General features: G+C 39.7%; 1 protein-coding gene across 2 annotated transcripts in view; it reads left to right on the top strand.

Annotated features, from left to right (window-relative positions):
- Positions 1–10,366: 10,366 nt before the first annotated feature.
- LOC118780403 (protein AF-17-like) overlaps positions 10,367–12,585 on the top strand; it is a 56,922-nt gene continuing 54,703 nt past the window's right edge. Inside the window, exon 1 of one of the 2 annotated variants that reach the window (XM_036532872.1) lies at positions 10,367–10,846. In XM_036532872.1, coding sequence (XP_036388765.1) covers positions 10,738–10,846 — 109 coding nt within the window. In that variant the 5' untranslated portion in view covers positions 10,367–10,737. The remainder of the gene's footprint in view (positions 10,847–12,585) is intronic. The other variant, XM_036532864.1, reaches the window with a different exon arrangement.

The raw sequence follows: 12,585 nt of genomic DNA, 5'->3' as shown, positions 1-12,585 counted from the left end.
TTTGAATGGGATATAGCACTATTAATACAAGAATATTTTGTTATATGCTTTCATATGTCCTCATCTTAGATCACTATGCAACTACAGTTACTTTCTTCGTCCAGGAAGGACTGCTAAACATAGTCTTCATGAAGTAATGGATGGAGGGAGAACCTTTCCCCCAAAATTGATTGTTCAATTGTCATTTTGTTAAATGTTTAAGGATTGTTCTTTCTCCATTTTCAACTTTGTCAATAATTGAGCTTGTCAAATGCTTCTATACAGGTTAATTGTTTAATTGGCAAGTGATTATTTTCTTTGGCTCTGTTTAATTGAACAAAGCCAGCCCATTGGATAATGAGCCATACCTGCCTAATTAAAGGCATATTGAGTATACAAAAATGGACAAAAGTATTCGGACACCTGACCATTACACCAACAGGGACTGTAATGACATTGTATTCAAATACATATATTTTAATATGGAGTTGGTCCCCCTTTTGCAGCTATAACAGCTTCCACTCTTCTTGGAAGGCTTTCCACAAGATTTTGGAGTGTTTCTGTGGGAATTTGTGCCCATTCATTCTGTAGAGCATTTATGAGGTCAGGCACTGATGTTGGACGAGAAGGCCTGGCACGCAATCTCAGTTCCAGTTCATCCCAAAGGTGCTCGATGGGGTTGAGGTCAGGGCTCTGTGCGGGCCAGTCAAGTTCTTCCACACCGAACTCATCAAACCATGTCTTTATAGTCCTTGCTTTGTGCACTGGGGCACAGTCATGTTGGAATAGAAAAGGGCCTTCCCCAAACTGTTGCCACAAAGTTGGAAGCATAGCATTATCCAAAATGTCTTGGTATGCTGAAGCATTAAGATTGATATATATATATATATATATATATATATATATATATATATATATATATATATAAATATATATTCCTCTGCATCTTGACCTGGAGATATCAAGTGGAGTTTAATGTTTTGCTAACTATAACTTGTGACAGTGGTGGTCAGCTCATTGCCATAAGATTCACAGCTCTCTTTTACCAATATTAAATAGGATGGTATGCTATCACAAGTCACGACTAGCTAGCGAGCCGGCTAAACACCCGAATTGAGGGATGGCTACTAACTTTAGCTGGTTCTAGCCAACTATGCCTATATTTCTCAAATGTAATTAAGTGTGTATAACTAATTGCATTTCACTTTCACACGTTTGAAAAAGGGATTGATGCTGTACTAACCAATTCAGCAACAACACCGTTAAGCTGTAGCCTTGTATAGCCTGAGTGCTGTGTGCGTGTGTACCTGCTGTTGGGAACCGATTTCATCCTGCAACTTTTGGAAGAAACCAATACCATGGGGAAAGGGGGTTTTCCTTACCTTTTTGAGGTATGATCTATGACATAATTAGAATACATTTGACTCATAATATAAAATGATCATAACTATATATTATAAAAAAATAAAAATATAAAAAATCCAGATATCAAAAATCTTGTGGGGCACATGCCCCTCCAGTTTGAATGGGCATGATGCCCCTGATAGTAGCCTCAGGGGAATATGGTAAAGTAGCCTACTAATCATAAGCATACTGAAAACATTGTCATTGATGTGTTTTTATAACGTATTAGTTGGTGGTGATAGTAGTAGTAGTAGTAGGTCACAATTATCCTGCAGTAATGCAGGGTAAAAACAAGCAGGTAAGTAAACTGTATGATAAACCATATGATTTACTAGAGGGATACAAATGAACCGTAACTACACATCTAACAAGTTTGACCACTTATTCTGTGTCCTTTGCCTAATATTACATGAGACACCATTCAGAGTTGGGTGTGATTGAGATGACAGTGGTCTGAAATTCTGAAACTGCCCAACTTGCCATTCCCCCACCCCAACAAGACATTCTTCTCAACCTCCTTCCCTGATGTCTGTCAGCAGGCCTACAGGCATATATGAATCTGGACTGTTGTTGTCTTTGCCTTCTGGAAGATGGTATGTTTTACCCATTGATGAGGTCCAGCACTGCACTTTCAACCAGCTTGTGACTCAAGGTGAACAAATTTTGACCAAATCAGTCCTGTCACAATTCCATTTTACTATATAATTATGTGTGTGTGTGTGTGTGTGTGTATACACTATATATATACATACACTATACACTATACACACATATACACTATATGGCCAAAAGTATGTGGACACCCCTCTGAATTATTGAGTACAGGTGTTTCAGCCACACCAATTGACAGGTGCATAAAATCAAGCACATAGCCATGCAAGCTCCATAGACAAACCTTGGAAGTAGAATGGGTCGTACTCGTGAGCTCAGTGACTTTAAACGCGGCACTGACATAGATACATAGATACTGTCAAGATGTGCCATCTTTGCTACAAGTCAGTTCGCAAAATTTCTGCCCTACTAGATCTGCCCTAGTCAACTGTAAGTGCTATTATTGTCAGGTGGAAGCGTCTATGAGCAACAACAGCTCAGCCACGAAGCGGTAGACCACGCAAACTTACAGAGCGGGGCCGCCGAGTGCTGAAGTGCGTAGCACGTAAAAACCGCCTATCCTCTGTTGAATCACTCACTACAGGGTTCCAAACTCTATACATAATCTTAAAAATTATTTTGTTTATAATGCATCCTTACCTCTGAGGCTACTAATTTTACAATGTAAGTGGAAAGTGTGAAATGGTGCAAACTATTCCAATTCATTGTTTGTGTTAAAATGGCTACAAAGGTTACTGTAATATGGTTGTTATGTCATGAGGGCTAAATTAATCTGAACTCATTTCTAAGGGATGAAATCCATCCTGTCAGTCCTTGGCATGAGCACAATGTCTGAAGGGTGTATGGGACCAAATGGTCAGAGCCTTCCTTCCCAAAAGGCACATAGAATCAGAATCAGAATCAGAATAGACTTTACTGTCATTGCACGGTGGGGGTGCAACAAAGTGCACTGAGGAACATTTATGTAAACACAGTACAAATAAGGCACATGACATAGGAGAAAAAATATACAAAATATACAATAAAATACAATAAATACAGTAAAATACAAATTTACAAATTAAAAAAAAGACACATTGTAAATGAAAAGAAATATAAAGAAAAACTTGTGCGTTAATATGGCCTTTTTTAAAAACTACTTAAAGTGCACAGTGGAATTGCACAGTTGTATTGAGGTAGAGGGTTTGGGGGGGGGGGGGGGGGGTGTCAGTGTTTGTTTGCAGTCCGTATGGCCCAGGGGAAGAAGCTATTTGTTAGTCTGGTGGTGTGGGACTTGACTGACCTGAAGCGCCGTCCGGAGGGCAACAGGTCAAACAGGTGATAGGCGGGATGTGAGGGGTCTCCTGTGATGGCCTTAATTTTACTGAGGCAGCGGGATCTGGATATGTCGTCCAGGGTGGGCAGAGGGCTGCCGATAATTTTTTGGGCGGTGTTAATAACCCTCCGCACAGCCTTCCTGTCCTCAGCTGTGGAGCCTGCGTACCACACCCCCAGAGAGTATGTTAATATGCTCTCCACAGAGGAGTGATAGAAGGCCAGCAGCAGCTTCTTGTCCAGGTTGTTCTTCCTGAGGACACGCAGGAAGTGCAGCTACTGCTGAGCCTTCTTCACTAAGGCCTTGGTGTTGGGTGTCCAGAAGAGATCTGCAGAGATGTGGGTGCCCAGAAACCTGAAGGTGGTGACAGTTTCCACACATTCTCCATTTATGAGGAGAGGGGCGTGGACTTGTCTGTGTTTCCTGAAGTCCATGATAAGTTCTTTTGTTTTAAGGACGTTCAGTGACAGGTTATATAGTGTTATGATTACCATGGAATTGCTTGTACAATGGAGATGTCAGAACAGTAGTTTTTCTCAACACCCCCATAGTTCATTTTTGTTGTGAAAAGGTTGTTCATTTACGACTGGACCAGGGCCCATTTTTCCAAAAGTCACATAGCCAAACAAGCTCTCTAATACTACTATATGACTCATGTGCCAGTGTGCAATGTTTTTTAAGCCACTTCATGAGCAAAGATGTTCATAGGTCCATGTAAATAAATTTGCAACAAATCTGGAAGCAATTTACACAGGCCTTTAATCTTAAATCCCTTTTAATTCTGGCTGTTGTGACCTGTTTATTGTTGGACACTTTGCTTCCTTTTACCAGCTCACTGGAAAAAAATTCCTTTTGCCATAATCTATTTTTCAGATACTTGCAAATTTGTGATTTTGTATGCTGTAACTTGGCTCAGTTTCTAGCATGTCCTGTTGGATTCTGTTCTGGCAATAAACTCCTTTGATAATGGTGTCATTGACATTATTTTTTTTAAACCAACTGGCCACCATTAACACTCTGAAGGGTAAATTAAAGGAAACTAGGTATGCTTATGCCAGATACAATGTAGAACTAACAAATTCAGTCATCTTGTATTAGTGCTAGACATAGTGTACTTCAGATCCAACTGCCCATCACCTCCACTAGTACAAAGTTAAGATCAAGCCAGATCTAGCCCCAACCTGGGACAGATGTAAGCGAGTGCCAACTACACTCCTAGATATGTTGTGCACCTTCCCTAATTTATATGCATTTTGGCACTCCATTTTTGGGCCTTCTCTAGAGTGTAGCAGCAGCCTTAAGAGCTCTCCTGTCAAACTAAACTTTTTAGTGTTACACCAGATGGTTCAACCCTGACTACCCAAGCAAACTCCCTGGCATGTGCAACCTTATTGGCAAGAAGATTAATCCAATGATTGATCCTGTTAAGGTGGAGAGAGGCTATCCCACCATTATTCTCCCACTGGATTACAGAAATTGAGTGATTTTTGATGCTAGAGAAAATTAAAATATATTAAGCATTGCAGTCTTTGAGGTAGTTTGATGCTGGGACCTTGGAGAGGTATTTTCAGTTCTTTTGGTATTGCTTCCCTTCTGGGTTTAGCTTTGTGTGGCTGTTTTATTAATCCTCTGTGTTCCTACCAAGCCTCTGTTATGTGGTGTGGGGGAAGGAGTGAGAGGGGGTGGGGTGAGCAAAGAAGAGGGAAAGGGCAGTGTCTCTTTTGGTGAGTAACATCCTTAATGTGATGTGTTCTTATAATTGAAAACCCAGAATTAAACATTGGTTTAAAAGTTTACTAGCTAGTTAGTCAGCTAGTTAAAATGACTCTTTACTTAGCTAGCTAATCACCAAGGTAGCTAGCTGTACAGTAACACTGAACAACTGTCAGGCAGATTATCCAAATACTCCCTGTAAATGACTTTGCTTTCACTTCTTATATCGCCAAATACAAAGAGCAACAACATTAAATGTTTGTGCCTATTTTGAGAAGGATAAGAGTAGTTGTATCCTTCAAATTTGATTTTTTAAGGTATCTGAAAAGGACACATTACATGCTCCTTTCAATTTAGGACATGATTTAAAATCATGGATTCTCACCTGCGCTCCTGTGGTTCGGTGATTTACCAACTTAGCCACCAAAGACAGGCCTAGATTCAGTCAAATCTTCCAATCCATATAAAGGGAAAATGTGATCCAATCAAAACAATTTAAATGTAACCATACAAATCAGCTTTATCTGCATAAGGATCAGGCTTAAGCTCAAATGAGTCAGCTTTATGTACCTAAGGGCTCATTTTCAGTGAAACAGAAAAAGGTGTGGCCTGAAATTTGAGCTGCCCAGACTGGAGATAGGAAGTTGTTTAAAGGGAAATAAAAGAATCTGTCCAAAGAATGTTTTTGCTTTCCACCAGTATATAGTTCCCACTGGTATCACTGTAATGTGTCATATATTCACAAAGATGAAAGAACTTAAAGAGCAAATAATGGCATTGAATTCGGACGAAAAGGAGTTATTAACATTTTGAGTGGCTCAATCAGCAAGGTGCTTGTCTTCTTTGCACGCTAAGATCTGCTACCTGCGTTCAAAATCAGTTGTGCCATCTGACCTACAATGACCAGTGGCCCACAGTGGGAGAACAAATTAATATTGTTCTGCCAGGCACAGGGGTGGGTAGGACATACTGGCATATCATCCTAAAGCACCCTGCTTAATTACGATGATATCAGTGGAGCTTCATCTATCTTCCAATCAGCACTTACTTCACTGTAGTCCCTGATTAAATAGGGCGTATATTCATTCCACAAGTGAGAAAAGGGAAGCTGAAAAAGAAGCATCCACAGTGAATGAATAAGTCATTACAGGACAGTTTGAAACAAAAAAGGAAATTATTTAGAAAATACAAGTTGGATAGCTCAGAGAGAAATAAGATTGAATACAGTAATATGCAAGCTCAATGTGACAGAGTGCCGTCACTACAGTTGAGTATGTGCTTCCCGAAGGGGAGGGCAGTGTGACAGAGTGCTGTTACTACAGTTGAGTAAGCGCTCAAGTTGAGTAAGCGCTCTGACTGCCATACCAAAAAGCCTGGCTCAGTCAAAGTTGCATGGTTGGTACCCCGTAAACCCGGGTTCGAGGCTGGGTGGGGTGACTGCTCTCACCCTTCGCAACACTCAAGTTAAGAAAAAAAATAAGGGAAGCTAAAAGGTGTATTGAAAGACAGATATCACTAGATGCAAAGAGCAACTCTAAAGACTTTTGTCAATACCACAGTCGTAAAAGGATAATTAAGGATGAGATAAGAGGTATAAAAAATAAGGATGGAGTTATGGTTTATGATAATAAAGCTATTGCTGATACCCTAAACAGTTACTTTGTGGAGAGTTTCACTAGTGAAGTGTTTTCACATACGCCTCCAGGTGCATTTAGTTCTCAGAGTCTTATGGAGGAAATTGATTTAAATGATGCAGAAGTACTAGATAAACTTCAAAAACTTAAAACAAATAAGGCAGCAGGCCCTGATGGAATATATCCAACAGTTCTCAGAGAAGTAGCAGAGGTGGTTTACAAGCTTCTGACAGTTATTTTTAAGAAATCTCTCAAAACTGGAGAAATACCAGATGACTGGAAACATGGCAGTGTAGTACCTATCTACAAGAAAGGAGACCGGACTGAACCAGGAAATTATAGGCCTGTCAGCTTAACTTGTATCGCATGCAAAATACTGGAATCCATCATTAGGGATAATTTGGAATTATCCCTTGAACAAAATGGTATCTTAAATGATAGCCAGTATGGTTTTCGCAGAGGGAGGTCATGCTTAACAAACCTCCTGGACTTTTTTGAGGAAGCTACAGTGTGTTCAGGCACAAACCAAGCTTTTGATATTATCTATTTGGACTTTCAATAGGCATTTAACAACGTTCCGCACGAGAGGCTCATAGTGAAAATGAAATCTGCAGGAATTACAGGAGCTATCACTGAGTGGGTTCGAAGTTGGTTGTCTAATAGAAAGCAGACTGTAACTGTGGGAGGAGTTGTATCAGAGCAGGGTCCTGTACGAAGTGGAGTCCCGCAGGGATCGGTGTTGGGGCCTTTGCTATTCCTTATATACATAAATGATCCTGATGCAGAGGTTAGTAGTAAAATAGTAAAATTTGCAGATGATACAAAACTAGGGGGTCTAGCCAACAGTATAGAGTCAACTAAGGTAATACAGGAAGACCTAAACAGCATCCAAAAGTGGGCAGATACCTGGCAGATGACATTCAATTTAGATAAATGTAAAGTCTTGCATGTGGGAAGTAAGAACCTTAGACAAGACTACTTCATGGGGGGAAAAAAACTAGAATGTGCTCAATTTGAAAAAGACTTGGGAGTAATAGTTGACGCAAGCTTAACAGGATCTAGGCAGTGTGCTGTAGCAGCAAAAAAGGCCAACAGGATGCTGGGATATATAGCCAAAAGTATTGATTATAAATCTAAGGAGGTCATATCGAAATTGTACAATGCTCTAGTCAGACCTCACTTGGAATATTGTGTACAGTTCTGGGCACTGCACTATAAGAAAGATTTTGAGGTTCTCGAAAAAGTTCAAAGAAGGGCAACTAAATTAGTTCCTTGCATTAAATATAAAAGCTACGAAGAAAGACTCAAGTTACTTAACCTATTTAGACTTAGCGGGAAGAGACTTAGGGGTGATCTAATAGAGGTTTTTATATTTATTAAAGGACTCAATAAGGTGAACTACAATACATTTTTTAGGGTGAGTTCAGTCTGTAGAACAAGGGAACATAAATGGAAACTAGTTAAGAGTAAGTTCTGCACCGATATAAGGAAGTATTATTTTACACAAAGAGTTATCAATACATGGAATAGGTTGCCAGGTCATGTAGTTGACGCAGAGACCCTTGCTGTGTTCAAGTCCAGACTTGATGCAGTTTTGGATTCTCTTTAATTGTAATGGCGAGCTTACTTGGGCTGAATGGCCTGTACTTGTCATAATATGCTCTTATGTTCTAAAAGTGCCACTGATGAGTTCAGTCAGGTAGGTAGAGCAGGGAAAGATGAAAAACGTGCAGAGCAGGGGGCCCCCAGGAGCAGGATTGAGAATCAGTGCCATACACAATACAGAATACATCTCAGGCAGACTAGTTCTATCTGAGATTCTGTATAGCCATTTCACAGTTGTTATACACAAGTAGAGCCTTGAGAAGGACTGATTTTCCAATCTCACTGCTGCCCATACCTGCAACATTTCTTCCCCTACCTTCCCACTCCTGCGAAGATACTGACCAAACCCACCCATTTTGAATGTTAGTGATATTAATAACAATACACAGATGTATTTAAATGTAAATGTAAATGTAAATGTATTTAGAATATACTGTTTTGATCAAAACATTCAACTGAGCACTTTAGAAAATCAAAAACAGAAGCATGACAATTTGGCTATAGGGTGTTTTTAATTAAAATAAATTAACATTGAGTGTCCATTCCCATTACTTAAGGCTACTGTTGTGCTGCTTAGGCACTTGCTTAATACCATTGATTAACTTGAAAAGTGTACATTTCTTGCATCAGTTCTATTCAACTTATGCCCATTATACTGTAACAATTTGTCAAATTTGATGCAACTCAGAAAGTTCCATTCCTTTCCACTTGAATCTACTATAGTGGAAAACGTGTCCCAAAGGTCTGATATGGCTTTTCTTGCATATAACAGTCCACTAGTCTTGTTTTCTCAAAAGTTGCTGATGATTAAGCTAAATGTGACACCTGAATTATGCTAGTGCTGTCATTTAGTATAATCATCTGATGTACAGTATGTCTAATTTATGTTGATTTGATGTTGATGTATGAAGTCTTTTATTGCAATTATGTAATATCACTTATAAAACTGCGTAATGATGCATTTGTATCGCAGCTCTTTATTTACACTAGCTACCTACTTAAGTAGCTACTTTATAACTTCCCGCTGAGCTAGGAAGTTTAAAGGCTGAAACCTAAAATTTGAATCAACAATTGTTCATTTTCTCTTGCTTTGACAAATTGTTAGCTAACTAGGCAACTACATTTTTAGTGAAATTTTTAGTGATACAGTGAAAGGCATAATTTATGACAGAGGCCCAAACAAAATACACAAGTCCTCCCATACCTGTCAAAAGGACAGTAGAAGGAAAAATAGATGACCTATTCCAGTGGTCTTGAAAGAAGCATTCAGAGCCAGGCCAGAGCCATATGCTAATTATTTAACTTTCAGACAAGCTACACTTGTCCGCTATTTACTTATTATTCTGTGTTCAATTTGCAGATGTGAAGAGGGTAAATGACTGTTCATCGATGGTTCTCACTACCCCGTGTGGTTGCAACTTATGTGGCAAATTATAATCAGAGTTAGGGCAAGGCAGTGTGCTATCTTCTGCCCTCTGATCCTGTGACTGCGTCCTGTTACGACTAAACACAAGGTGTGTGTAAGATTCTTGGGTTCTTGGCTGTTGAAAGTCATCAGCTTCAGCGTTGTGCTTCTTTTCGCGCAAAAACTGGAGACAACATCCATTGCGACTTTACTGGCTATTGTAGTTCCTCTCAGATTCATAAGTCTGAAGATACATCAAAAATAGTCTTCGAAAACTTTACTTTAATATCGCATTTATTGTTTATTTTTATTTCTTATTATTTTTTATTTTAATTCTCTGGAACAGTATTCCCGCCCGATCGTACACTGTGGTATTGGTTGTGGCACTTAGTGGCAGATAGTCGTATTAAATATAGACCTCATTAATAAGAAAAAATGATGAATCTTTAAAAAAAAAAAAAAACAACAAAGCGAGAAATTTCACACTACAAAGCCCACAGAAGTCATACTGCAGTAACAAAACCGTTATTTTGGTATTACAAACTATCATAATTCTAAATTATTGTAAAGTGATTTTTTGTTCTTGATGTCGTATTACCGCGTATTGCCAATGTAGCTATATGAATCCATTGTGATTTCTCCAGTGATGAGTAAAGGGTTAATGTTTCTACCTTCTGATCTTCACTTCCTGGTCTTTAGACAAAGTTAGCTGAACGCATCAGCGAACGTAGACAATTCTGACAGATACAAGCTCAGCAACAGAAGAGTAGTAGTGAGAGGAAGCGGCCTTATTTTTATCCTCCTTGTCCGACAATAAGATTGAGTGAGACTGCCTCAGCGGAGTGGAGCCTGCGCACTGCATCGCCTCTGCTGCTGGGACACGGAGAGGACATCACGGAAAACTCGCGTTACCGTTGAAAAATTTTTTCTCTTATTCCAGTTCCTACCGGACTGTCACCCAGCCGGACTACAGGCCGAGATGCGTCCAGTGTTTTCCTTTAGGCTGTTGGAGATTGCTCGGCGTGGTTTAGCCGCATAAGATCCGTCTGGAAATACCGTATGGAAACAGTATGCGGGAAATGGTTGGAGGCTGCTGCGTATGTTCCGATGAGCGAGGCTGGGCTGAGAATCCTCTCGTGTACTGTGATGGACATGGGTGCAGTGTCGCCGTGCACCAGGGTAACTCCATTACTAAAAGATAATAGCGGGTCTAAAGGGGGTGGAGGTGTGTGCAAATGTAGGAAGGAGGAGGGGCGGCATCCTCAATAATATTGATTTAATAAACAATGTTACGCGCCTGACAATCGTTTGTTGCGCGGATATGAAAATGGACAGACATGTTTTTATCTAGGGCCAGTGGTAGCAATGTGGTAACACTGTGTAGTATCTGGCGTTTTTGATGCTTTTATAATGCGCTTCCCATGATTATCGGCAGTGAAAAATTGTGCTTTGTGGTGTCGTTCATGTGTTGTAGTAGTCAATGCTTTTGTGTCATGGCGATTAGTTGGCGCCCATGATCCGCCAAGTCTTGTCGTAAATACGGGCATGGTGCTGGCCTTTCTACATTCTCAGCAAAACAAATGAAGGAACGGTAGCAGTATACCATTCGTTGTGTGAAAAATGGTTTGGAAAGTGATCCTAATTCTGCCTACGTGATTAAGTGGTGAAAAGGGGTGGGGAGCCGAGGGGCGGGGTAAATGAAATGGAAGCAGTATGTCGCTGTTGTTGGCTCTTTTGTATGGGGTTATATTTTGAGACGTTTAGCTATTCTTACGAACTGTGAGCAGTGATGTCACTTACCAGGGATTGGTAGGCCCACGCCCTCAAAGTCGATTAATACTTTACATCAAGAATTTCGCATATATGTGGCTCGTAACCGTTGTTTTTCGTAGCTGGAGAATGTTGCTTTTTTGTCTGAGTACATGACTTTGTTGTAAGGGCAACATGGGTAGGGGGATGAGCTGTCATGTCAGCAAAACCCATTTTATCACAGAAGATTTTAGTAATCATACTCTAGTTTTAGGAAATTGACTTTTACCTATGTTATCTTGCAGAGATGGCAACTGTTGAAACAATTTCTTTATTGTAGATGGCATGTTATTTTTCACATTTCATGACAAATGTCTGATTGTCTTTATGTCAAAGTCTGGGATGATGGATTCCTGCCCATGGTTTATGGCAACAAAACATGGATTCATATCAGTTATTTGGAAGGATATTTAAGCTTGGTACCATACTTGTCAAACACCTCAGCTGCTAACTGTGTGTTAGCAGTGTTTTGCCCATTATAAGCCCGCTAAGCAGTTAACTATACATATAAATTGTAGATAAGACACTGTTTAATGGTGAATAACTGAATATGAGTGCAAATCAAAAACCAGCACAGTACATCTTAAGAGATAGTATTACAGCTTTATCTAAAAGGACAAAAATTAAAACAGGTAGGAAGGTTCTGTTTGAGTTTGATAGGAGAAACATAAGAACATATTCTGACGAGAACAGGCCATTCAGCCCAAGTAAGCTCGCCATTACAATTAAAGAGAATCCAAAACTGCACCAAGTCTGGACTTGAACACAGCAAGGGTCTCTGCGTCAACTACATGACCTGGCAACCTATTCCATGTATTGATAACTCTTTGTGTCGCTTTATTGAGTCCTTTTATAAATTTAAAAACCTCTATTAAATCACCCCTAAGTGTCTTCTTGCTAAGTCTAAATAGATTGAGTAACTTGAGTCTTTCTTCGTAGCTTTTGTATTTAATGCCAGGAACTAATTTAGTTGCCCTTCTTTGAACTTTTTCGAGAACCTCAAAATCTTTCTTATAGTGCAGTGCCCAGAACTGTACACAATATTCCAAGTGAGGTCTGACTAGAGCATTGTACAATTTCGATATGACCTCCTTAGATTTATAATCAAC

The sequence above is a fragment of the Megalops cyprinoides genome, chromosome 1, assembly GCF_013368585.1.
Source record: "Megalops cyprinoides isolate fMegCyp1 chromosome 1, fMegCyp1.pri, whole genome shotgun sequence".
NCBI lineage: Eukaryota > Metazoa > Chordata > Actinopteri > Elopiformes > Megalopidae > Megalops > Megalops cyprinoides.
The sequence above is the reverse complement of the archived record's forward strand: the minus strand, read 5'-3'. Positions and strand labels throughout refer to the sequence as shown.